This window comes from Erinaceus europaeus, chromosome 3, assembly GCF_950295315.1.
Source record: "Erinaceus europaeus chromosome 3, mEriEur2.1, whole genome shotgun sequence".
NCBI classification, from domain to species: Eukaryota; Metazoa; Chordata; class Mammalia; order Eulipotyphla; family Erinaceidae; genus Erinaceus; species Erinaceus europaeus.
In genome coordinates this window covers 87092446-87117159 of record NC_080164.1, presented here as the reverse complement: position 1 = coordinate 87117159, position 24714 = coordinate 87092446, and the positions used below count along the sequence as shown (strand labels likewise).

At 42.8% G+C, this 24714-nt stretch overlaps 1 protein-coding gene across 2 annotated transcripts in view; it reads left to right on the top strand.

The window, feature by feature from the left end:
* Window positions 1-24714, top strand: part of SLC9A2 (solute carrier family 9 member A2) — a 147889-nt gene that overhangs the window by 59796 nt on the left and 63379 nt on the right. For both annotated transcript variants that reach the window (XM_007532152.3, XM_060187629.1), the window contains one exon: window positions 5326-5576. In XM_007532152.3, coding sequence (XP_007532214.2) covers window positions 5326-5576 — 251 coding nt within the window. The remainder of the gene's footprint in view (window positions 1-5325; window positions 5577-24714) is intronic.

Sequence of the window (24714 nt, the reverse complement as noted above, 5' to 3'; positions counted from 1 at the left end):
TGTTTCAATTTCTTTGTGTTCAAAAGGAAAGAATGTAAATAGAGTGGATTAATTATGGGTCTTAGCCAGGTAGTAAAAGAAGCTTATCTCCTGATCAGTTGGTATCAGTTTCAGTGTAAAGTAGGTGGGAGGTTATGGAAAGCTTCCTGGTTGTCAGGAGAATTGTCTCTCCCCCAAAATATTTCCTCATAACACTTCCCTGGCATCTGAGGAAGTCGGAAGAGGAAATTGTAGCCTTCAGCCAGTGTACTGAAGGTAAAATGCCCATGACTCAGCTTAGCTTTGTGCTAAACCAAAAGGGAGGTTTAAAGCAGAGTGTGTTTTTTGTAGACCTGACTGGTGGAGACACCAGGAAAAGAGCTTCTGAAAGATAATGACTGAATGGCATACCTGCTGGGGCCCACTGTTCCTAAGGAGAGAGGCATTGAGGGGTGGAGAGGGATGAGAGAGAGAGAAAGAGAGAGAGAGAGAGAAAAGAAGAAGAAGGAGGAGGAGGAGGACAGGAAGGGGAGGGGGGAGGAGGAGGCAGCAGCAGCATAGGTTTTGTGCAGAGTTGGCTGGGAAATGAGCTTTCAAGTAAAAGCAACAGCAACAAGCGATGAGATATTGCCAAGTGATGAACGGTGTGGGGGAAAGGCAGCGCTGGGAAGACAACTTTCTTTTTCTTTTTAATTTTTTAAAATTGTCTTTTATTTATTTATTGAATAGAAACAGCCAGAAATTGAGAGAGAAGGATGAGATAGAGAAGAGAGAGACAATGAGACACCTGCGGTGCTGCTTCATCACTCATAAAGCTTTTTCCCCTGCAGGTGGGGACCGGGGGCTTGAACCCAGGGACTTGCACATTGTAACGTGTGTGTTCGACCAGGTGCAATACCACCCGGCCCCAAGAAAGCTGATTTTCATAAGGTAGTAGGAGAGCTTTTAGGAGAAATGGCAGCTGCAGCCCGGCCACGGAAAGACAGAGTTTCCTTAGATTCAGGGGGTTTCTGCCAAGAGAAGTCACAGGAAGAAAAACCAGGGGCATTGATGAATAAACACAGAGCAGTGATGAGACCTTCGCCCAGACTGGGAACTTTCCCTGTACTGGAAAGCAGTATAGCACAGAATAGTGGTGTGCCAGATGTATTGACCCTTCATCCGCCAGGCAGTCAAAGAGCTGAAGATGGAGGATGCCAAATGCAACTCACAGTGTGTGAAAGGCCGCCTTGAGGTATTGGGAGGACAGGGCATTAGAGCAAAGGAAAGATGAGACTTCTTGGAAACAGGGAGGAGAGAAGCTATGGAGGCTAGGGAGAACATGGCAAGTCCTGAGTGGCTATCAGAGGCTGTCTCTATAGAGACTACCAAGTGGGACCTCTCTCTCTCTCTCTCTCTGTCTCTCTCTCTGCCTGCCATCTCAGGCATCAGCTAAATGTCATGCTTTGAAGTTGAATGTTTGGAGGCAAGGAATGTAGCAGACACATCTCTGGCCCTCTCTCAGGAAGCAGTAGTGACATGCTGAGGCCATTGAAAACACACCTGTTCTGTGCAGCCAAGCCTCCGACTGAAAGTGGGAATGACTGCTACCTGAAACCATTTCCTCTACTGGCATATGATGCATCTTTAAGATATTTAAAGATTCAAGAGAGTTAGCTGCCTTCTCCTTTGCTACTCAGGACATTTCTTGGTGGTGTGGTAATAAATGTTCTGGAGTGTCACTCCAACAGTTAGGAGAAAGGAAAACATGACTTTTTTTTTTTGAAAGGGATTAAAAAACAATTTTATTACATATGTGAGATTTCAGGTTCAACACCCTGCATTGAACATTGCAGGATGCTACCCTCGTCTCTCTCATTAAATACTTTATAAAATAATTGATCAGTTTCATGAAAGAGACTCTATTCAGTTCTGGCATAAGCACTGCTGGGGCTTTAACCCTTGGCTTTATGCATCTAAGTCCTGTGCTCTACCCACTGAGCCACCTCCATGATCACAGAATATTTCCTTCTTCTCTTCTCTTCTCTTCTCTCTCCCTTTATTCCTTTCTTTCTTTCTTTCTTTCTTTCTTTCTTTCTTTCTTTCTTTTTCTCTTTTTTTTTATTGGGGAATTAGTGTTTTACATTAACAGTAAGTACAATAGTTTGTACATTCATAACATGTACAAACTGTACAAACATGTACAGTTTCCCATATAACAATACAACCCCCACTGGGTCCTGTGAATCCTTCTTGGACCTGTATTCTCCCCACCCCCCCACCCCCAGAGTCTTTTACTTTGGTGCGATATGCCAGTTCCATTTCAGGTTCTACTTGTGTTTTCTTTTCTGATCTTGATTTTCAACTTCTGCCTGAGAGTGAGATCATCCCATATTCGTCCTTCTGTTTCTGACTTATTCCACTCAACATGATTTTTTCAAGGTCCATCCAAGATCGGCTGAAAACGGTGAAGTCACCATTTTTAATAGCTGAGTAGTATTCCATTGTGTATATATACCACAACTTGCTCAGCAACTCATCTGACATGACTTCTTTTTACGTGATGATCTACTGTTTTGTTTTTTGAAGCCTACCAACATTTATTGCTATCTACTAAGCAACATTGCAGAAGTAAATGATAAGACCCATCCTGGACCTTCATAAGTAAGACAGAAGGGGGGATATGGTATTTTTCCAGGACACACTGGCTTTCACAGAGAACCTGACTATTTCTGCCATGACAGAGCTGCGAAAAACTTACCAACTATAAGGGCAGAAGGCCTGGACTCTGGCCTCACCTCTGACATTTTTTGTGACCTTGATAAATAGGCTCAAACTTGGGTTTCTGAGAACCCAGATAAGCCTGTGCTCTGAAAGGCCTAAGTCCCAGATGTGCCTTCAGCCTGCTTTCTGGAGAGACCAGAGGTGAAAACATAGCAAGAAATAGAAGCAGGACACTTAACTCGACTTGCATTTCACTTGATTTTATGGACAAAAGTGGTAGAGTGTAAACCGCCCTTTCCTCTTTGACACAATGTGACCCTCAGAAGCAGCCTTGCAAGTGTGTTGCGTGCTTAGAAGATACAAAGTCTTGCGTTTTTTAAAAAACATTTTTATCTATTTATTATTGAACAGAAACAGAGAGAAATTGAAAGGGGGAGGGGGAGGAGAGAGACAGAGAAACACTGCAGCCCTGCTCCACCATTCATGAAACTTCCCCTCCAGCAGGTAGGGACCAGGTGGGGACCAGGGACTTGAGCCCGGGTCCTTGTGCACTATAATGTGAGTACTTAACCAGGTGCACCACTCCCTGCCTCCCTTTTTTGCCTTCAGGGTTATCACTGGGGCATTGGTGCCAGCAGTTTAAATCCACCGCTCCTGGCAGCCACTTTTTCCTTCTTTCTTTTTTCCCTATTTTGTTTGATAGGACAGAGACAAACTGGGAGGAGAGGGGAAGATAGGGAGGGAGAAAGATATGGTAGAGGAGCTTCAAGAATGGGGGTGTAAAGGCTTGAAGCTAGTTGTGCCACTGCCTGCATACTCAAAGCCTTCCATCTTTTGGAAATATATATGTATTTACACACACATACATACATATATTTGTATAGTCACAAGTGTTATCTCTGGGGCCCAGTGCTTACATGACAGTGCATTGCTTCTGGCAGCACCTTTTTTTGCTTTTATTCTTTTTTTTTGTGGGGGGGGGAGGAGGGAGAGAGAGAATGAGAGAGGAGAGGAAAGAAGAGGAGAGGAGAGAGATTGATTTAGAGTGAACGAGGATAGAGAGGGAGAGAGAGACACCTGCGACACTACCTTACCACTCATAAAGCCTCCCCTCTACAGGTGGGGGCTCTGGTTCATGTACATGGGGATGTGTGGGCTCTGCAGGGGGTGCCACTCCAGGCCCTCAGAAGCCTGGCATCTTTGAAGACTTAACAAAACCAAGATTAGGAAAAGACCACTGTGACATTCAGAAACCAAACAGCAGTACCATTTTTGCCTTTTAGGTACACACACACATACACCACCCCACTCCCATCCCCCAACGCCCACCAGGGAACACTTTAAGAATACTCCTGGGAGTCAGGCAGTGGTGCAGCGGGTTAAGCGCACATGGCGCAAAGCGCAAGGACCCTGGTTCGAGCCCCTGGCTCCCCACCTGCTGGGGAGTCACTTCACAAGCGGTGAAGCAAGTCTGCAGGTGTCTCTCTTTCTCTCCCCCTCTCTGTCTTCCCCTCCTCTCTCCATTTCTCTCTCTCCTATCCAACAACAACGACATCAATAACCACAACAATGTTAACAAGGGCAATGAAAGGGAAAATAAATATATAAAAAATATAAAAAATAAGAAAACTCCTTCCAGTTTCAATAGGCACGTGTGTTGTGGGGTGGATGATGAAGTGACCTGGGAAGAGGTTAGCTTAGGGTAAATGTTGGGCCTCATAGTGAGGTCCTTACTGTGATGTGGCCATACCACAGGGCATACCATAGATGATTCACATTAACACTTACAGGTCTTCTCTGTAGCACACCACTCACCAAGCATCAGTACAAGCCATGTGTGCTCTGGCTACCAGGTCTTATAATAAACCACCTTTGAGATGACATCAAGAAACAAATCATGTTTTAGGAGTAAAATGTGTGCGGGCCAGGTGGTGGAGCACCTGGTTAAGTGCACATAGTACTAAGCACAAGGATCTGGGTTTGAGCCCCCTAGGTCCCCACCTGCAGGGGGGATGCTTCACAAGTGGTGAAGCAGGTTTGCAGGTGTCTGTCTTTTTCTCTCCCTCTCAATTTCTTTCTGTCTCACCCAATAAAATGGAAAAAAATTACCACCAGGAGCAGTGGGTTTGTAGTGCTGTCACTGAGCCCCAGTGATAACCTTGGAGGCAAAAAAAAAAAAAAGAGTAAATTGGTAACTTTGAAGTCTCTTCTCCCTCACTTTTAGAAATAGTTTCTCACAATGCCCCTTCCTTTTTTTTTTCTTTATTGGGGGATTAATGATTTACAGTCAACAGTAAAATACAGTAGTTTATATATGTATAATAATTCTAAAATTTCCACATAACAACACAACCTCCTCTAGATCCTCTGCCATCATGTTCCAGGACTTGAACCCTACCCCCACCCCAGAGTCTTTTACTTTGGTTCAATACACCAAGACACCTTTTTAAAATGAAACTTTTTTTGGTTTAAAACTAGAAAGTGCATATTGAAATCTGAGTTAAGTACACAAGTAATGCCATTCTCCTTATACTTTGATCCCTGGAAGAAATGTCCTTAGAGAAACCTGGTAGATATTTCTGTGGCCACAATGAAATGGAATGTTGGAAAGGGTCTTGACAATGCACTCTCTTTCTCCTGCAGGTCCTGTACAACTTGTTCAAGTCTTTTTGCCAGATGAAAACCATTGAGACCATTGACGTGTTTGCTGGAATTGCTAACTTCTTTGTTGTGGGAATTGGTGGGGTGTTGATTGGCATCTTCCTGGGATTTATAGCGGCATTTACGACTCGGTTCACACATAATATTAGAGTGATTGAGCCACTCTTTGTCTTCCTGTACAGTTATCTGTCCTATATCACAGCCGAAATGTTTCACCTCTCAGGGATCATGGCGTAAGTATTTAACTTTTGTAAAAGCACTTAAATTGAATTCGTGTGTCCTAACCCAACGTGTAAGAGTTGCATAAGTTACACAAAACAAGTTGGTTTTCTTATTTTTTTTCAAGAAATAGATATAAATGTTCAGTTCTTTGTTTTAAAGAAATGAAGATATGTATCAACCATATTTATTCTAAAGTGATCTGGTGCTAATGTGAAAAACTGTTTAGACATTATCTCTTGAGTCTCATATGAGGCAGGACTGTAGTGGTTAGGGTTGATTGCCAGGCCTCAGGAAGTTTCTTTACTTTTTATTAATGATTTAATAATGATCAACAAGACTGTAGGGTAAGAGGGGGTACAGCTCCACTTTTTTTCCAGAGACTGGTGCAGGGGACTGAACCTGGGACTTTGGAGCCTCAGGCATGAGAGTCTCTTTGCATCACCATTATTCCATCTACCTCTGCCCTACAATTCCATACAATTCCCACCACCAGAGTTCCTATCCTATTTGCTCTTTTGAGAGCTTCCCCATTCTTTATCCTTCTGGGAGTATGGACCAAAATTCTTTATGTGGTACAGAAGGCAGAAGGTCTGGCTTCTGTAATTGTTTCTCCACTGCAAATGGACATTGTCAGGTCAATCCATTAACCTCAGCCTGTTTCTATCTTTCCCTGATGGGATAGGACTCACCTCAGGAACTTTTTGAGTGTTCTGTCCATTCAGTTCATATAGGAAGTTGTAAAATTATTTTAACAAGGAGTAGCTAACTAACTGCAACTAAGAGTTCTGCAATTGCACATAAAGACCTTTGCATTACTATTAGACTTTGCATACGATTATACTTTCTACTACTAGTAGAAAACCTTGCATGGCAGATTGCTTTGAAATAATAGCTTAGTGGAAGGGATGGAAAAATTCAACCAGTAAGGTCTGTCGTTATATATTTTTTAACTTAATGTTTTGAATTAAGAGGTGTGACTGGAAGGCAACAATTGTTTCTTAAAGATACAATTACCTTATCGTTCATTAACTAATTTGGAATTATTTTTATTGAAGAGTGTTCCATTTGGGCTGAAGTGTAGTACTTGTTTAGATTCCACTTCAGCCTTTGAAGGACCATTTTGAAGGAGTCTACTTATTGGGTGTGCATGTTTTCTTAGCTTCCCCAAACAAGCATATTCTATTTTTGTCCCACCCTTTATAGTGAGAAATACTTTATTAGGGTGCCTCTAGAAATTATTTGTAAAGACATTTATTTATGGCTTAATCTATACTAAGCTCTATACTGGGGGGGCTACTCTACATACTTGAGAGATTTCCTGTTGCAAGAAAAAGTGTAGTTCTTTGAATTTTCTCTTGTATTATGACTTAATTGATGTTTTAACTAAGCACAGTTTTGTTTCTTGCCTCCTAGTATTACTTGAAAAAAAAATTTAAAGAAATTTAGGCTTGTGATAGAGGAAATGAAAATCCTGTCCACAAGGAGAGTAGATTCCTTTATAATGGATAGTAGTGAGTTAAAAGGTTTGTGTGGTTTTTGGTTTCAGAGAACCTAAATAAAGCAACATATTAATCCAGTTTGACCCAGTAATGACATGTCCTCTATCTTCCTGGTTGCTATTCATATCAGTTGTCTGACTTCCAGTTTTCCCTCATTCTCTGACCAGTGTCACTGGACTAGCTAACTGCAGCATCAGCTAGCTACAACATCTCTAAAAAGAGCATGGGGCTGGGCTTCTGGGACTGTCCCAACTGCGTTCTAGAAACAGTTTGTGTAAGAACCTTGAAGACTTCCTGGTTTATCCATCACGTACCTGTGTAAGAGTTCTCAGATGCCCATTTAGTTATTTAAATGTGCTTATCAATTTGCATGGTGTTCAAGGGCAGGAGTTTGGTTGGGGAAGATTTGGGCATGGCTGGGGGTGGGCAGGGGATAACTCAAGTACCGGGTGGGGCTGGGAGCCTGATTTTGTCTCTCTTTAGAAATGTCCATGAGACAATCCCCCCACCCCCAGTCCGTATGCTTGGAAGACTGTTCTGCTTCATGTCACCAACCTCTTAGGAAGCTGGACTCATGGCCTTACCTGTTGTGGGAACTCTGAAATCTGAGACAGTGTTCAGGTCATATATTCCTACTAAATGGGACCTGTAACTCTTTGATATGACTTTTGAGTGGCTGAAAAGATCATTTTTGTTTCCAAGTGTAAAGTGAACACTTTATTTATCTATTTATTTTTACTGTCACCAAGGTTCTTGCTGGGGATTGGTGCCTGTATGACAAATCAATTGCTCTTGGTGGCCATTTTTTCCTTTTTTTTTTTTTTTCCCTCTTTATAGTACAGTGAGAAATTGAGAAAGAAAAGGGACATAGGGAGAATGACAGAGAGACACCTGCAAGACTGTTTCACCACTCTACCCTGCAGGTGGGCACTGGGGGTTTGAGCCTGGGTCCTTGTGCATGGTAACATGTATGCTTAACTGGGTGCATCACTGCCCAACCCTGAATATTTTCAAACTTAGTATGTACAGAGAAGTCCTTGAAATCAATATTGTCACTGCACATAGGGTATTAAATAGTAACTTAACCATGAAATGCAACACTAGAGGAGAGCTCATTGTTTTTGCTTCTAAAATGACCAGATAGATCCACCCATTACCTTACCCTATGCTGTCAGTGAGGGTACAGATTGATGTTGGTGTGTGCATGTGTTCTCAGGATTAACTCCCTGCAGGGAGTCGGGTGGTAGTGCAGCGGGTTAAGTGCAGATGGCACAAAGCACAAGGACAGGCATAAGGATCCCAGTTCAAGCCCCCAGCTCCCCATCTGCAGGGGAGTCGCTTCATAGGCGGTAAAGCAGGTCTACAGGTGTCTGTCTTTCTCTCCCTCTCTCTGTCTTCCCTTCCTCTCTCTCCATTTCTCTCTGTCCTATCCAATAGCAATGGCATCAATAACAATAATAATGACAACAACAAGGGCAACAAAAATGGGGGAAAAATAGCCTCCAGGAGCAGTGGATTCACAGTGCCGGCACCAAGTCCTAGCAATAACCCTGGAGGTAAAAAAAAAAAAAATCAACACCCTGCTTTCTAATGAGGGATATTTAGTATGGAATTCAAAATCTGAGCATATGTGATATTTCTGTATCGTGTACATCATTGGTACACCCTCCCCCCCCCAAAAAAAAAAACCAGTGTGCGTTCTCATTGCAATTATTGTACTTACCTTGGAAAGTTGGTCCAGGGGATCCAGAGTAACAGTGTGGTTAAAATTGCATATCTACATGTACCTCTTTATAAAATGAGTCATTTCTCTCTGTGCTTAAATCACAGTGAATTGGGAGAGTCTGGTCCTACTTCATGCTAATTGCATATTCCCTTTTGCCATTTCTACACAAATAGCCAGGTTAATGGGACTGAGGGCATGTGACATGCTGCGCTTATTGGCTTAAGAGAACTGGGCAGCCACCTTGCAAGGAAAGTAGATGAAGAGTTTCAGTAGCCAGTGAGCTGAGAAAAAGGGTGAAATGCTTCTCTCAGAATTTGTAAAACAGTGTGATACTATGAGACTTGGGCTTCTTGAGGCTTGCCTCACTAATACTTTTTTTTTTTTTTTTGCTTTTTTTCACCCAACTCACTTTGTCCCTTCCTCTCCTACTGCCTTTCATATTTCTTGTAACCTCTTGTGCTTCCAACTGTGTTTTGGGCAGACTCTTGGGCAGCTTGGCCTCAAATGAGATCACTTTGAGAGCAGATGGTTAATTAAAGTTTGATTACAAAGAGGCATCCTTCTGTACAACTTGAGGACCTGGGTTTGTACTATAAGTGCAGTCATTGAGTGAGGTAAGCATGGAGCATGTTTTTAGCGTCTTGATTTCAGAAGCAGCGTGCTCTGGGCATTCATACAGCCTAATGTTTCTTCCATTTTCTTTTCTTTTGAATTAGATTCATTCATATGGGTCAGGGGCTGTGGGTCAGAGTCATTAAGATGTTAGTGTAATCTGTCTGAACACCAAATGACTTCTATTTTCTTTGCCGTGAAACCGTAATTATTTATTTATTTACTTATGAAAGGAGACATTAACAAAACCATAGGATAAGAGGGGTATAACTCCACACAATTCCCACCACCCGATCTCCATATCCCATCCCCTCCCCTGATAGCTTTCCTATTTTCTATCCCTCTGGGAGCATGGACCCAGGGTCGTTGTGGGTTGCAGAAGGTGGAAGGTCTGGCTTCTGTAATTGCTTCCCCGCTGAACATGGACATTGACTGGATGGTGTATACTCCCAGTCTGCCTCTCTCTTTCCCTAGTAGGGTGGGTCTCTGGGGAAGTGGAGCTCCAGGACATATTGGTGGGGTCATCAGTCCAGGGAAGTCTGGTCTGCATCATGCTGGCATCCGGAACCTGGTGGCTGAAAAGAGAGTTAATATACAAAGTGAAGTCATAATTTTAGATGACTTTCAATGATGACAAGTGACAGAGAAAAGGAGGTGAAGTCCTTTATTTTCTAAGCTATCTAGAGAACTGACTTCTAAGCATTCTTTTATGTTATCCTTCCCCCCCACCCCCCGTAGTGTCTCTAAACCTTCAAAATATAACTTAATGTTAGGGATTATTTATGCTCAAGTCTCCCTGTGACTTCAGGATGATTTTAGCTACAAACAATCATATGGTAGATAAAATTCCATTTTTTTATATTCCCTAGATCATTTCTACATTGTTACAGTAGAAAAACTGTGTGCTTGTGTCCACGCCATGTGTGTGCATATTCTAGAGTGAGTTTCCACTGAACTGTGGGTCAGAGTCATTAAGAAAAATGATAATGTAATCTATCTGAACACCAAATGGCTTCCATTTTCTTTGCCATGAAATTGCAATTTTAAATGTCTCACTGATGACAAGTGACAGATAACAGGAGGTGAGCACTGAAACTAAAGGAGAGTTTTTATTCACATCTGAATAACAGGCTATTCAGAAATATTAACCTGTTGTTAATAAAGAGCCATAGTAGGGGGTATAGAAGTGGCTAGATAGTTGTTGATTTTAGAACATATTGACTCATGTCTTTCAGACTTTGTGTTCAGAATAATGCTCAGTGATAAAACTGATGTCTCACTCATGTCCCCTTTCTTGAGCTATGGACACTTAACAGGTGCCCAATCTGGTTCCTGAGATCAGATACTCAAATTGATGAGCTCAAGTATGACTTATTTCTTCTTCTGGTTTTTACCTTGACCCTGCCCCACAGATTCCTCCAAATCAATGAAACATTAAAAAGACACTGTCCTGGCTGGGAGTATGGATCGACCTGTCATCACCCATGTCCAGTGGAGAAGCAATTACAGAAGCCAGACCATCCACCTTCTGTACCCCACAATGATCCTTGGTCCATACTCCCAGAGGGATAAAGAATAGGGAAGCTATCAAGGGAGGGGATTGGATATGGAGCTCTGGGGGTGGGCATTGTGTGGAAATGTACCCCTCTTATCCTATAGTCTTGTCAGTATTTCCATTTTATAAATAAAAATTAAAAAAGACACTGTTCTGAAGAATGATGCTTGATCTCCATAGCAACTTGTAGTCTGACAGGGAAATGCCCCCCCTCCTTTCTAAATTGTTTTATTAGGGAAGCAGCTGCTTTATAAGCCAGTTGTCACACAGGTGCAATGTCTCATCTTTCCACTTTAGGTGTCAGCATACCATTCCCACAACCAATCCAGTCTCCCTTCACCATTACACTGTACTTTCTCTGATGTCTCAGGAATTAAAAAAAAATTGCTACTTACTTCAGTTCAGATAGGAAACACCCAGTAGTTTTTAGTTTGGTTTTCTTGGTTTAATTCCTTTTTCTTCCTTTCTGGGTACTTAACAATATTTTTTAGTTCCCTTTTAAAAATGTTATTCACTTATTTATTAATTAATTTATTTACTGGATAGAGACAGAGAAGATTTTACAGGGAAGGTGGAGGGAGAGAGGGGAGGAGGTTAGGGAGGGAGAGAGAGAGAGATACAGAGAGACACAGAGAGAGATAGACGTGCTTTACTGTTCTGAAGCTTTTTCTTTTTTTTTTAATTTAATTTTTATTTAAGAAAGGATAAATTAACAAAACCATAGGGTAGAAGGGGTACAACTCCACACAATTCCCATCACCCAATCTCCATATCCCACTCCCTCCCCTGTTAGCTTTCCCATTCTCTATCCCTCTGGGAGCATGGACACAGGGTCTTGTGGGTTGCAGAAGGTGGAAGGTCTGGCTTCTGTAATTGCTTCCCCGCTGAACATGGACGTTGACTGGTCGGTCTATACTCCCAGTCTGCCTCTCTCTTTCCCTAGTAGGGTGTGTCTCTGGGGAAGCTGAGCTCCAGGACACATTGGTGGGGTCTTCAGTCAGGGAAGCCTGGCCGGCATCCTGATAGCATCTGGAACCTGGTGGCTGAAAAGAGAGTTAACATACAAAGCCAAACAAATTGTTGAGCAGTCATGGACCCAAAGGTTGGAATAGTGGAGAGGAAGTGTTGGGGGGGGGGTACTCACTGCAAACTCTAATGTACTTCTGCTTTCAGGTATATATTTTGCACTAGTTTATGGATACGTGTGAACATATGCTCTCTCTCTCACAGAACCTGGTGTATATCTAGGTTTTGGGACTTTCTTAGAAAGTGAACCACCTGAGATGGAATTAGAGGATACTATGAAAGGAAAGGTCTCACCCGAGTAATGAAACTGAAGGGTTGTCATTCCCCATGTGAAGTCTCTGGACACAGTCTGAGCTGAAGCATGTTGAGGTGGCAGTTGTTGCGTTGATTAGGTTGCAATCGGCTGATGCAATATTATTTGATATGGATTGGGAGAGGCATGTGGGAAAGTGGGCCCTATCCTAAGGTTCCAGGACTGGGGGAAATATAGGCTCTATACTGGAGATTTGAGGTTCCTGCTGTCTTAGGGTTCAAAAAGGGAATCGATAGTTAATGTTATCATCACATTATTTGGTAATTGGGTTAACTTTGAAAAGTCTTTTTGTTAGGGTTTGCTGTATAGTACCCAGTATCTTATATATACCTGTGCCATTGGTTGCTTCTGATCTACTTGGTCTAGGCTTTTGAGAGAGTCCGCATATCAAATACACAGCCTATATATTAAAAAGACTCTGTGTTTTAAAAACTTTGAGACATACAATTAATTTTCCCCCTCTGATATTGATTAACTAGTGATTTATATGACTACATTTTACTAGGAGTGTACATAAACACCACTCCCACTACCAAAAGACTGTGTCCCATCCCTCCCACCCACCCCCACCCCCACCCCCCACCGGCCCAGGAAGCTGCATGTCTACCCCTCACTACAGGGTTTTTACTTTGGTGCCCTACTTTCTGAAGCTTTTTCACTGCAGGTCAGAGCCAGGGGCATGGACCAGGTGCAACATTGCCCAAACCTTGTATTTTTAATTTTCTATTTCTATTATTCCAGAAACATTATTATAAAGGAAGTAGAAAAATAGTTATCAATAATTACTACAGGGTCACTGTGGACAGTGTGTTTGCACCCTGGGTCCCCAGTGATCATGCCAATTCTGAGTCTTCTCCATTATCCACTTTAAAAAGTAAAAATAAGCTCATATTAATGGGATTTTTAAAAAAATACTTTTTAAAAAGTATTAAAATATTTTAAGGAGAACTTTCGGAGGAATTTCCCACTGGTAGATTCAGGAGTGGAGTCAAAAGAGTATCTGTGTGAGCTGCACTGAGGTAGTTGCTAGTCTTGTTTTCTCTTCCAGTTCTTCTTGGTGGGAGCTGGTAACTGTCATCTATTTAAGCTTTTGGGGTCAAGTGGTGGTGCACCTGGTTGAATAAACATGTTACAATGTACAAGGATCCAAATTTGAACCCCCTGGTCCCCTCCTGCTTTGTGAGTTGTGAAACAGTGTTGCAGGTGTCTCTTTATCTCCTCTCTATCTTCCCCTCCCTCTTGATTTCTGACTGCCTCTATCCAATAAATAAATATAATAAAACTTTTAAAAAGTTAGACTTTCATAAATATTAGAAAATATGCCTTTTATTTGCCACTTTGTAGTTTCTATCCTGGTTATTCTTGGCTTGGTAACCATTTTAACATTAAGGAGACCATCTGTTCAAAATGAAACCAGAACCTTGTGTGGCAGAATGTTGGTGTTTACTCACTTAATGATGGCCTCTTTGGCCAATACCAGGCCACCTCATCACCTGGGGTCCTCATCAGGGAATCCTTGGATTACCCCATAGATACTGTGAACCTAGTCTAAAGAATCCCTTTACCATAACTGGTCACTTCTATCAAGAATGTCATCATAAGTCCTTTTGTATGGGTCTCTGGTCTCTCTAGGACCTTACCCTAACTATCAGCTAGCAGTGGTAGGGACTGCCCCACTCTCCAAAGGAAGACTGAGCCATGCTACATTGCCACTCAAGGAAGACTGGTCCTGTAATGATTATAGCCTAGAATGTTCCAAACTATGACTGTGGACTGTGAGCTCAAACTGACAAGAATTCAGAGTTATATAGGCTCTTCTGCTAAATACATGGGCCCTATGTCAGATCAATGTGGTAAGCAGTTAATAGTATTTATGTATTTTACATGTTTGGGAGCCACACTTAAGCCACACTTGCCTTAATCCAGCTGTCAAGTTCTGTTCTCTACTCTGACATCATCCTCCCAGACAATCTTTCCATGTTAGCTCTCAAGCTCAAGCAAAGATTACTAGAGTCATGAACTTCTAGGAACATGCTAACATAGACATCCTAGCCTCTTTCCACCCTATTCCCATGTGCTCTATTCTACCTAAGAAATAGACCTAGGTTTCTAGTGAGGTCTAAGTTAACCTCAAGATTTTATTGTTATTGTTTGTTTTGCATTTACTTATTTAGTGACTCTAATAAAGGTGAGGTCTAAGTTAACCTCAAGGTTTTATTGTTATTGTTTGTTTTGCATTTACTTATTTAGTGACTCTAATAAAGGTGAGGTCTAAGTTAACCTCAAGGTTTTATTGATATTGTTTGTTTGTTTTGCATTTACTTATTTAGTGACTCTAATAAAGGACAATTACTATCCCTAATCATAGGGATAGTAATTGTCCTTTATTTGATATATGTATTTTTGCTAGTGTATCTCTTGGCCAGTTGTATACAGTGCTTCTTCTAAAGATTGGCAAGGAGTGACAATACTGTTGATGCCCTGTCAGGAGAGATTAAAAGATTAAAGTGGAAAAATCTGACTTTTCCTTCTAGTTCAATAGCTAGAGTGAATGAGGGGAATGAGGTAGGGGTAGAAGAGGAAGATGTCTTGGGCCTAAGCAATAAATACTTGATTAGAGAACTGATGATGCTGTCTTTAGGCCATTCTACTAAATTGCCAAGCATATTAGGTCTAAGCCTAATCACAGAAGACTATTAAGGACTTTGACTTTTAACTATAGAATGTCCCTACCTGTGGAGATGTGAACACATGTACACAGTAGCATAGGCCCTAGTCTATATCTAGGATTCATAACTTTGTTGGAAAATGTGCAAGCTAAAATGAAATTGGCTAGATGCATGTGTTAGGAAAGGTCTCACAAGGCTAAAGGAGTTGGGAGGATGACATCTCAGGAGACAATTCACAGCAAAAAGTAGCAGCATGACTTGGCGTAGGCAGTATAACAGGGTACAGGATCAGGAGAAGAGCAAAGTCCCAGAGGTTTCTGGACAGGGAGAAATACGATTTTTTAAATATTTATTTCTTTATTCCCTTTTGTTGCCATTGTTGTTTTACTGTTGTAGTTATTATTGTTGTTGTTCTTGATATTGTTATTGTTGGGTAGGACAGAGAGAAATGGAGAGAGGAGGGGAAGACAGGGAGAGAGAAAGATAATACACCTGCAGACCTGCTTCACCCCTTGTAAGCTACCCCCCCTGCAGGTGGGAAGCCGGAGGCTCAAACCAGGATCCTTATGCCGGTCCTTGTGCTTTGTGCCACATGTGCTTAACTTGCTGTGCTACTGCCTGACTCCCAAAAATATGGGTTTTAAAGAGGATCCGGAGGTGGCTTCCCGCGCAGCTTCACTTTTAGGAATTGCAGGTTGTGATCTCTGCACAAATCTCTGCGTACTCCAGCTTGTCTGCCTTCAGACCGGACCGGTGGCTGGAGATCTCGTGTGTCCAGTTTCGGCAGGGAGCCCAGGGGTCCGGGAGGCCCGGGATCGTTCCAGAATTTATAGCAAGAGGGCAGGCAGGCCAGTTTTGTAGAAGGCGTGGGCCTAGGTGCCCAGGGGTGGCAGCCATGATAGGCCGCCGTGGCCCTGCCCCATGGCCCTGCCATGTCTGCTGCCCTGCTCGCAGTGGCCGAGCAGTGTGGAAGGATCACATGTCCAGTGCCCTGCGCCACGCGGTGGAGAGCCGGCTCCTGTGGGCTGGCCTCGGGCTCTTGCGTGTTGGCATCGGGCTCCAGCGTGTTGGCATTGGGCTCCAGCATGTTGGCATCGGGCTCTAGCATGTTGGCATTGGGCTCTTGTGTGGTGGCATCGGGCTCCTGTGGGTTGTGGGGCTGCAGGGCTGCGGGCGTGGTGCGCGGGGTTGTCTGGGCGCAGCCGGCTGGCTGGCTGTTTAACCAGGTGGAAACAGCAGCTCCGCGCCTCGCCTCTTGCCTGCTGGCTCTTCCCGCTGGCTGTTCTGAGTTTGCCCGAGCGAGTGGAAACCACAGAGTGGTCCAGAGATAAATGTTCCAGAAACAGCAAAACAGTCTCGTGAAGAAAGAGCAGAGGCCTTTGGAGATCTCTTCACAAGCAGAAGAGAAGGCCATAGTACATAGGTAGCCAAATTGTCTTTACTTATCTGAGAGATGCGCAGGTCAGCCCCACGTTGGGCGCCATTTGTTGTTAAAATTCGTAAGCTCTAGCCGGCCGGGCTAGCTTCACGGGTGGGTAACAGAGACGCAGAGACAACGGCTGGGCAGGGAAGCTGTATTTCTTTATTCAGGAACAACGATTCATAAACTAAGACAAACTAATCACCAAACAGAACTCTGCTGTCTCTTTGCGGCCGCACAAGCACTCTCGCTTACTCTCGAACTCTGGAACTCTCTGAACTCTGTCACTCTGGAACTCTGGCGGGTTTCCTAGGGGCGGGGCCAAGCGGGCCCGCGAAATTAACAGGACTGATCTAATTCTCTCGGTGGGGGAGAACTAGAACCCAATGTAAAGCATACAACAGTTCCTCATAGTCTTATAAAGAATTTTAAATGGCAATAGTTACGATTATAACCAAGTTAGTGATTTATTTTTCTTTGAAACCAGATGGTTGGAATTTACTATAACATACTTGACCTTACCATGCATGCTTTATGCAGTTTTAGAATTCTTATAGTTATGAGGTGGAATCTTAATGAGGTTTTAATTTGCATTTCTCTAATGATGAGTGAACTGGAGCACTTGCTCATATGTCTGTGAGCCATGTATATCTCTTCTTTAGAGAACTATCTATTCATATCTTCTGCCCACTTTTTTTATTGAGTTGTTCTTTTACTTTTTGTTGAGCTGTATGATTTATCTATAGATCTTTTTATGTTATCAAGTGTTTAATTAAATAGATTAAGTTGACAAGCTCCAGTATTGTCTTATTTTTGAAAGAGGAGCAAAATCTTCAGGTTGTCACCTGATTCCTGAATGCTGTCTGATATAGTGGCTGGTGGCATCAGCTACAGGGGGGTCTGAGCACTTAAAATATTGCTAGTCTGAATCAAGTTGTGTCTGTATTTAAAATATGCACCAGAATCTCAAGATTCAGTAGAAATTTGTAGAAAGCATCATTAATGGTTTTATATTTATTACCTGTTGTAATGACAATATATTGCAGGTATGTTGCATTAGATGACTTTGTTATGAAAATTAACTTCACCAGTTTCTTTTTACATTTTTAAACATAAATATTAGGAAATATAAAATTTTAAATTATATCTATGACTTGTGTTACATATATATGTATATGTTCTTTTTTCAAATTATTTTCTTTTTTTAAGTATTTTATTTATTTTATTTTTGAGAGAGATGAAGAGAGAGAAAGACACAGAAACACCAGAGCACTGCTCAGCTCTGTCTTATGGTGATGCGGGGGATTGAACCTGGGACTTCAGTGCTTAAGGCATGAGAGTCTCTTTGCATAACCATTATGCTATCTCCTTCCGCCCATATGGATATGTTCTATACTGTTCAACACTAGGGTTTTTGTTTTTTTTATTTTGTCATTTACAGACTTTATTATATAGTTCTAATAAGTGCAACAGATTATTCTGCAGATCTAGTCCCCCCCCACCCCCCTTAACTAGAGCACTGCTCAGCTCTGGTTTCTGGTGGTTCAAGGATTGAACCTGGGCATTTGGAGCCTCAGGCATGAGAGTGTTTTTGCATAACCATTATGATGTCTATTCCGCCCTCTAATTACTCTTTTTTTTTCTTTCTTTTCATATTATGTGTCCTCACATGTGGGATTTGGGGGGAGTGTGTGCTCTGTTGCTGAATTGCCTCCCTCAACCTCTTGATTCTTCTCGATGTTTATCTAAAAATGACTCTTACCAGTTCTGGCCAGTGTTTCTGGTAGATTATCGGAAACAACCTAATTTTATGATCAAATCCTAACTAGATAGACTTTGGGGCAAAGTTTAGCATTTAAAACCTCTGCTCTTTCAGACTTTCAGGTGTATGTGAAATGTAATGGGAAGGCTAAATTTATTTTCTGTTAATGTAAAAATAATAAGCCAGAAATGTACATACTGCATAACTGTTGAGAATTACAAGTTTATTTTATCTCAGTGAAAACCTTTTTTTAGAAAGTAAATGTCAGGGCTGGGTGGTGGCGCACCTGTTTGAGCACACATATTACAATGCACAAGGACCCGGGTTCCAGTCCCTGGCCCCACCTATAGGAGGAAAGTTTGTGAGTGGTGAAGTAGTGCTGCAAGTGTCTCTCTGTCTCTCTGTCTCTCTCCCTCTCTACCACCCTCTTGATTTCAGCTGTCTATATCCAATAAATAAAGATAATGAAAAAAAAAAAGAAAGTAAATGTCTAGTTATCAGTCCACTAGTATTTCAGAGTGGTACTCTTGGCTACAATAAATTTTCCATTTCCTGCATGAGGCATTAAAGCAAGCAGGGAACTCAGGGGCCAGGAAGGTGGGCCAGCTTTGGAAAACTTGCTTTGCATGTGTGGAGGCCTGTTGGTATGCATGAGACCCCTTCTGTTTCATTTGGTTTAAATCCCCCCTGCTTAACACTATTCTATTTACATAACCACTTCATTCTATTTACATAACCACTGTTAACAAGTTCCACCCTCCCTCCAGGGCATTTGTGGTTCAGTGATAGGATTCTCGCCTAATCTGCCCCCTCTTTGTCACACTCTGATTTTCACCAGTCACTTTTCTCTCCACCCTCTCTATGTCACATCCTGTTTCCACCTTACTTGGCAAGTATATATAAAGACAGCATTGTGAGTTTTACAGTACTGTACCTTGAGTTTAGCTTAGCTCAGCTTAGATTGGGCTGCGTCCTGCATGAATAAAGAGATACTGCCTACAGCTCAACCATGAGTTCCTGGTCGTCTTGTTACCCACCTGTGAAGCCAGCCCGGCGAAAACAACATAGCCCGTCAAAAACAACATATGGCGCCTACAACGTGGGACCGGACCTGTGCAACTCCCACATAAGTGAAGACTTTGCCTACCTATGCACTATGGTCTTCTCTTCTACTTATGAAGAGGTTTGCCAAAGCCTCTACTGTTTCATCATGAGACAGTTACTCTGTCTCTGGAACATTTTGCTCTGGGCCAAACTTTGTTTCCCTGACCGGGAACTTTGGTTTCTTATGACCGGGATCATAGAGCTTGGGAGATGCACGAAGATTTCTCCTTGGACTTTCTGGATTCCCTCTCCCATGTTTCCTGAGGAAAAGGACTACATTTTGCTCCGGGCCACAATTTGGTTCTTTATGACCGTGATCGTAGACCTTGGGATATGCATGGGGATTTCCACTGGGACTTTCTGGACTTCTTCTCGCATGTTTCCCATGGAGAAGGACTACTCTAATTTGAAGAACATTCTCAAGTACCCTGGCAGTTCCCAAGTATGGAGACACGTGGTTAGTTCTACTCTCCTGATTGGATTCTTTCTTCGATGGGAAGACACTTTTAAAAATGGGTGCCTGAAGCAATCCAGCAGGAACAGTCAGAAACACCCTAAATGGAATTTCGAGGAGCTTTTTGGACTAGGACACCCTCCGGGGACTCTTATTCCTACATGGTGAGATCTTGATAATCTGGTTCAAGTTGCGTTTCATAAGAGAATGATTTGAATGACTGAATTTTTGTTTGACATTGACTTAAAAAAAAATGCTGGACGCAGCCATGATTTCTAGAGACATCCAGAAACAATCCAAAAAATTGTTTTTTCCCTCCTTTGATTTCTCTTTTACGTCTTGACATGAATCTGAAATGTTTAATCCTGAAAACTATGAGTTATGGGTGGGGCAGATAGTGCAATGATTATGTTAATTATTCTCATGCCTGAGGCTTTTAACCGTGGTTCTTCTGTTTACCTTTCCACATTTTATTGAGTTTAAACTGTTTAAACAACCTTAAAATCATACTAGAAAGGACTTCCAATTATAATGGAGTTATCAATTATAGTAAACTTCTAATCTGCTACAAGTTTTGTTTGACAAGTAAGTGAATTTCAGCTGTCAAGTCTTCACATGAAAAAGCATCTACTCAAATGAAAATTTCTGGAAATGCATTTGGACCCCTGTTCTCTGACATCGCCCACAAGATGGAATAACTACAACACACCCCCGGAAACTAATGATGAGACCTGGCACGATCTGAAGAAACAGATTCACAGACTCCAAAGATCACTCTCTACAGAAAAGCAGAATTCTGGTGGCTGACATTCCCCATCGAGACAGACGTGCAGCATTTCATCCTCTGGCATTTTCTTCTGTGGTCAGCTACTTTGGACTGACACCTCCATCGGACTTACTGGTACACACTGCTGTGTTTCTCAAAGACTAACTTCAGCCAGTTGCCTTGAGACTTTATAGACCATGTCCCCTCGCCTGCAGGCTCTGTCCCAGAGGCAGAAAACTCCCCCTCCTTATTAGGTTATGCCCACAGAGGCATGAAGCGCCCCAAGAGGCAAGAGATGCCCACAGAGGCAGGAAACGCCCTTTGAGGCAAGAGATGCCCCCAGAGGCATGAAGTGTTCCCAGAGGCAAGAAATGCCCTTTCGCCTGCTAGGCCTTGCCCTTTGAGGCAAGAAAAGCTCCCCTTGGCATCACACTGGTTATTGCTGCTCGCCTATTTTGTTTTCCATGTCTTATGCCAGTTCTTTTGAAAACGCCTGTACGATATAGGTTTCTGTTCACCCCACAATGGCCATTAGTTAAAAAGAAAGGGGGAACTGTTGGTATGCATGAGACCCCTTCTGTTTCATTTGGTTTAAATCCCCCCTGCTTAACACTATTCTATTTACATAACCACTTCATTCTATTTACATAACCACTGTTAACAAGTTCCACCCTCCCTCCAGGTCATTGGTGGTTCAGTGATAGGATTCTCGCCTAATCTGCCCCCTCTTTGTCACACTCTGATTTTCACCAGTCACTTTTCTCTCCACCCTCTCTATGTCACATCCTGTTTCCACCTTACTTGGCAAGTATATATAAAGACAGCATTGTGAGTTTTACAGTACTGTACCTTGAGTTTAGCTTAGCTCAGCTTAGATTGGGCTGCGTCCTGCATGAATAAAGAGATACTGCCTACAGCTCAACCATGAGTTCCTGGTCGTCTGTTACCCGCCCGTGAAGCCAGCCCGGCAAAAAACAACATAACCCATCGAAAATAACAGAGGCCTGAGGTTGGATCCCAGACCTGACATTCAGGCAAAGGAGAGAGCTCCTCCTCCTTGCTTTCTCTATATCTTTATATATATATATATATCTTTAACTATATCTTTAACTATATCTTTCTCTCACTTTATTTCATTCTGCCATGAAATAGAGTTGAATCAGAGTAGGGGCTGGGTGGTGGCACATCCATGTAAGCACACATAGTATCATGGACCTGAGCAAGGATCTTGGGTTCGAGCCCCAGGCTCCCCACCTGCAGGGGTGTCACTTCACAAGTGGTAAAGTATGTCTTCTGGGTGTCTTTCTCTCTCCCGATCTCCCTCTTCCTCCTCTCTCAATTTCTCTCTGTCCTATCCAATAAAATGGAACAAATGGCCACCAGGAGCAGTGGATTTGTAGTGCTGGCACCACGCCACAGTGATAAACCTGGAGGCAAAGCAAACAACACAAAAAAAAGTTAAATCAGAGAGGTGATTTAATTGTGGAATACATACATGAGTCCCTGGCTTTAATCTCTGGGTTAGATCTTAAATTAAAAGAAATATAGGTAGTGGAATCAGCTATGGGGGTCAAGGTTTGCTCTTCTAAGAACAGATTAGATGCCCTAAGTGAAACCTGTTATTTCCAACTTGATGTAACGAAACCTTAGTATTCCTCTCAGGAGTTCTCTGTGTTGGGGAAGGAAGCTGACCTGATGTGAACCCAGAGAGTTCAGCTCTCTCTGTAGTTTTCTTTGGCCAGGAGCTACTGTGAGTGGGTCCTTGATGCAGTAGTATCTCTGAATGTACTCTGCCTTTACTGCCCTCATGCCCGAGCACTAGCCTTTTCAGTGTTCCCAGGGGAACTGCCCAGTGACCAAGATCCTGCCTTTTCATGTGTGTCTCACAGTTAATCCCCAGCTTTTTGAGATAACTGGAGTCACCTAGGGCCCTTGTAACCAAAAACCCTACTCAGTGGAGAGAGGTTCCTTTTAAGAAGAAACAAAAAATCATGCCAGATGTATTGACCCATATAAATAAATTCTTGAACAGAACAAGTGTACATTGTGCTTTAGGATGGATGACGAGGCTAGGAACTCTTGTGCCACAAAGCGTACTCCGTCTCTCCTCCCTCCCCCGCCCCTGAATTTTGCCATCCTTGGAGGCCAGCTATCTCAGAAACATCACAGGCCACAGATAAATTTGGCCTGCACCCCATCACTGTAGAAATAAGAAGGATATGTTATGCCAACTCCTTTTAGAAGGCGTTCCAGAGACAGGGCTGTGATAGGCTCAAATGATGTCATGTGATCCATCTCTGTGGTATGAGAAATAAGGCCACTAGGGGAAATGGGTGAAGTTAAACTCACCTGGAGTGAGATTATCCTATCTGTGTTAACTCCAACTTACAGAGGGAAATGGAAGCTTTTGTCAAGTGTGGTAGGGGTGACCAGGTGAGACTCACGGTGAAGAAGGTGAAGACCACAATTGAAGTGCCCTGGTCCAGTCAAGAAACAGAAATCTAGGGGTTGAGACAGGTGGATGTCTGATTTTGACTTTTTTTTTTTTGCCTTCGGGGTTATTGTTGGGGCTCAGTGCCTGCACCACAAATCTACTGCTCCTGGTGTCCACCTTTTTCCCATTGTTGCTGTTGTTGTTGGATAGGACAGAGAAATTGAGAGAGGAGAGGAAGACACAGAAGGGGAGAGAAAAATAGACACCTGCAGACCTGCTTCACCACTTGGGGAGTGACCCCCCTTCAGATGGGGAGCTGGAGTCTCGAATCTGGATCCTTGTGCTTTGCATTATGTGTGTTTAACCTGGTGTACTACTGCCCAGCTCCCTGACTTTGACCTCTTTGGTCCTGAAGGCATTTGGGAATGTGAGGCAAAGAAGCAACATTTATTTCAGAATGAAAGTACAGTTTGGAATACTTCTAGAACTTGGGTCATACACAAATCACAGTAACATTTAAATAGGACCCTGGAGTAAAAACTATAGGTGATGTATTCACACTGGCTGGGGACCCCGTGCCTCTTGAACTGAGTAATAATGCTCTCTGGGCCAGAGGAGAGGGAAGTGCTTCTGGCAGGGTGTGAAGGTGCCTAGATAGGGTCCTGGACAGGAGAAGAGGCATGTGAATACACCTGCATGCTAGTCTAGGCAATAGAAGATGGAGATCCACACCCACAGAAGCAATTGATGAGAGCTGAAAGGAGGTAAGAGAAAGTAAGTGGCCAGGTGGGGTTAAACCTCTAATACTTTCAGTTTCCAGCCTCTTAAGAAAAGTGGTTCTGGTTCTGGTTCCATCTCTTTTCTTCTTTCATTCTTACTTGCCTGAAAGCTCTGTGTGTGCTCCCACTTGCCTGCCTCAAACCTTGCTGTATTTTGGAATCAGCTGGAAAAGTGGTTTCATATACAGAACTCCAGACCCTAATTGGGGGTTCTAATTCCATAGGTCTGAGATAGGCTACAGGCATGTGCATTTCTTGTAATTATGGGATTCAAAAGCCAATTTTTTTTTTTTAGACACACTGCTTTCATGTGCTAGGATCAGTAACAACTTCCCCAAAACAGGGACTGCCAGTAATCTCAGTGCTCTTGATGAACCTTGAAAACATGCCACACAGGGGAGTCAGGCGGTAGCGCAGCAGGTTAAGCGCACATGGCACAAAGTGGAAGGACCCACCTAAGGATCCCGGTTCAAGCCCCTGGCTCCCCACCTGTAGGGGAGTCACTTCACAGGTGGTGAAGCAGGTCTGCAGGTGTCTGTCTTTCTCTCCCCCTCTCTGTCTTCCCCTCCTCTCTCCATTTCTCTCTGTCTTATCCGACCATGATGACCTCAAGAACAACAATAATAACTACAACAATAAAAAAAAATAAGAGCAACAAAAGGGAATAAATTTGTAAATAAATATTAAAAAAAGAAAAGATGCCACATGCTAATCTGGTCCAGTGTGGTCACATGGCTGTGTGTCATGTCACTGTCACCTGCAGCCTCCCCACAGCTAGAGAGTGTTGGTTTCATTGTCAGGATCATGTTCAGTCTTCCTGATCCCTCAGGCCTCTGTCAGCACTGCCCATGTAGACTCTGGATTCTGTGGTCCTGTGATGCTTGGCATTTGACTGTTCCTTTCTGAGAGTGAATTGTGACTCTTTGGTGTTCTTTTCTCAAGAACACCAAGCTGAGGCTGTTCTAGGCCACAGTAGGTGATCTACAAACAGTAGTCAACTTGAATAGAAATAATAGAAGGGAGAAAAAGA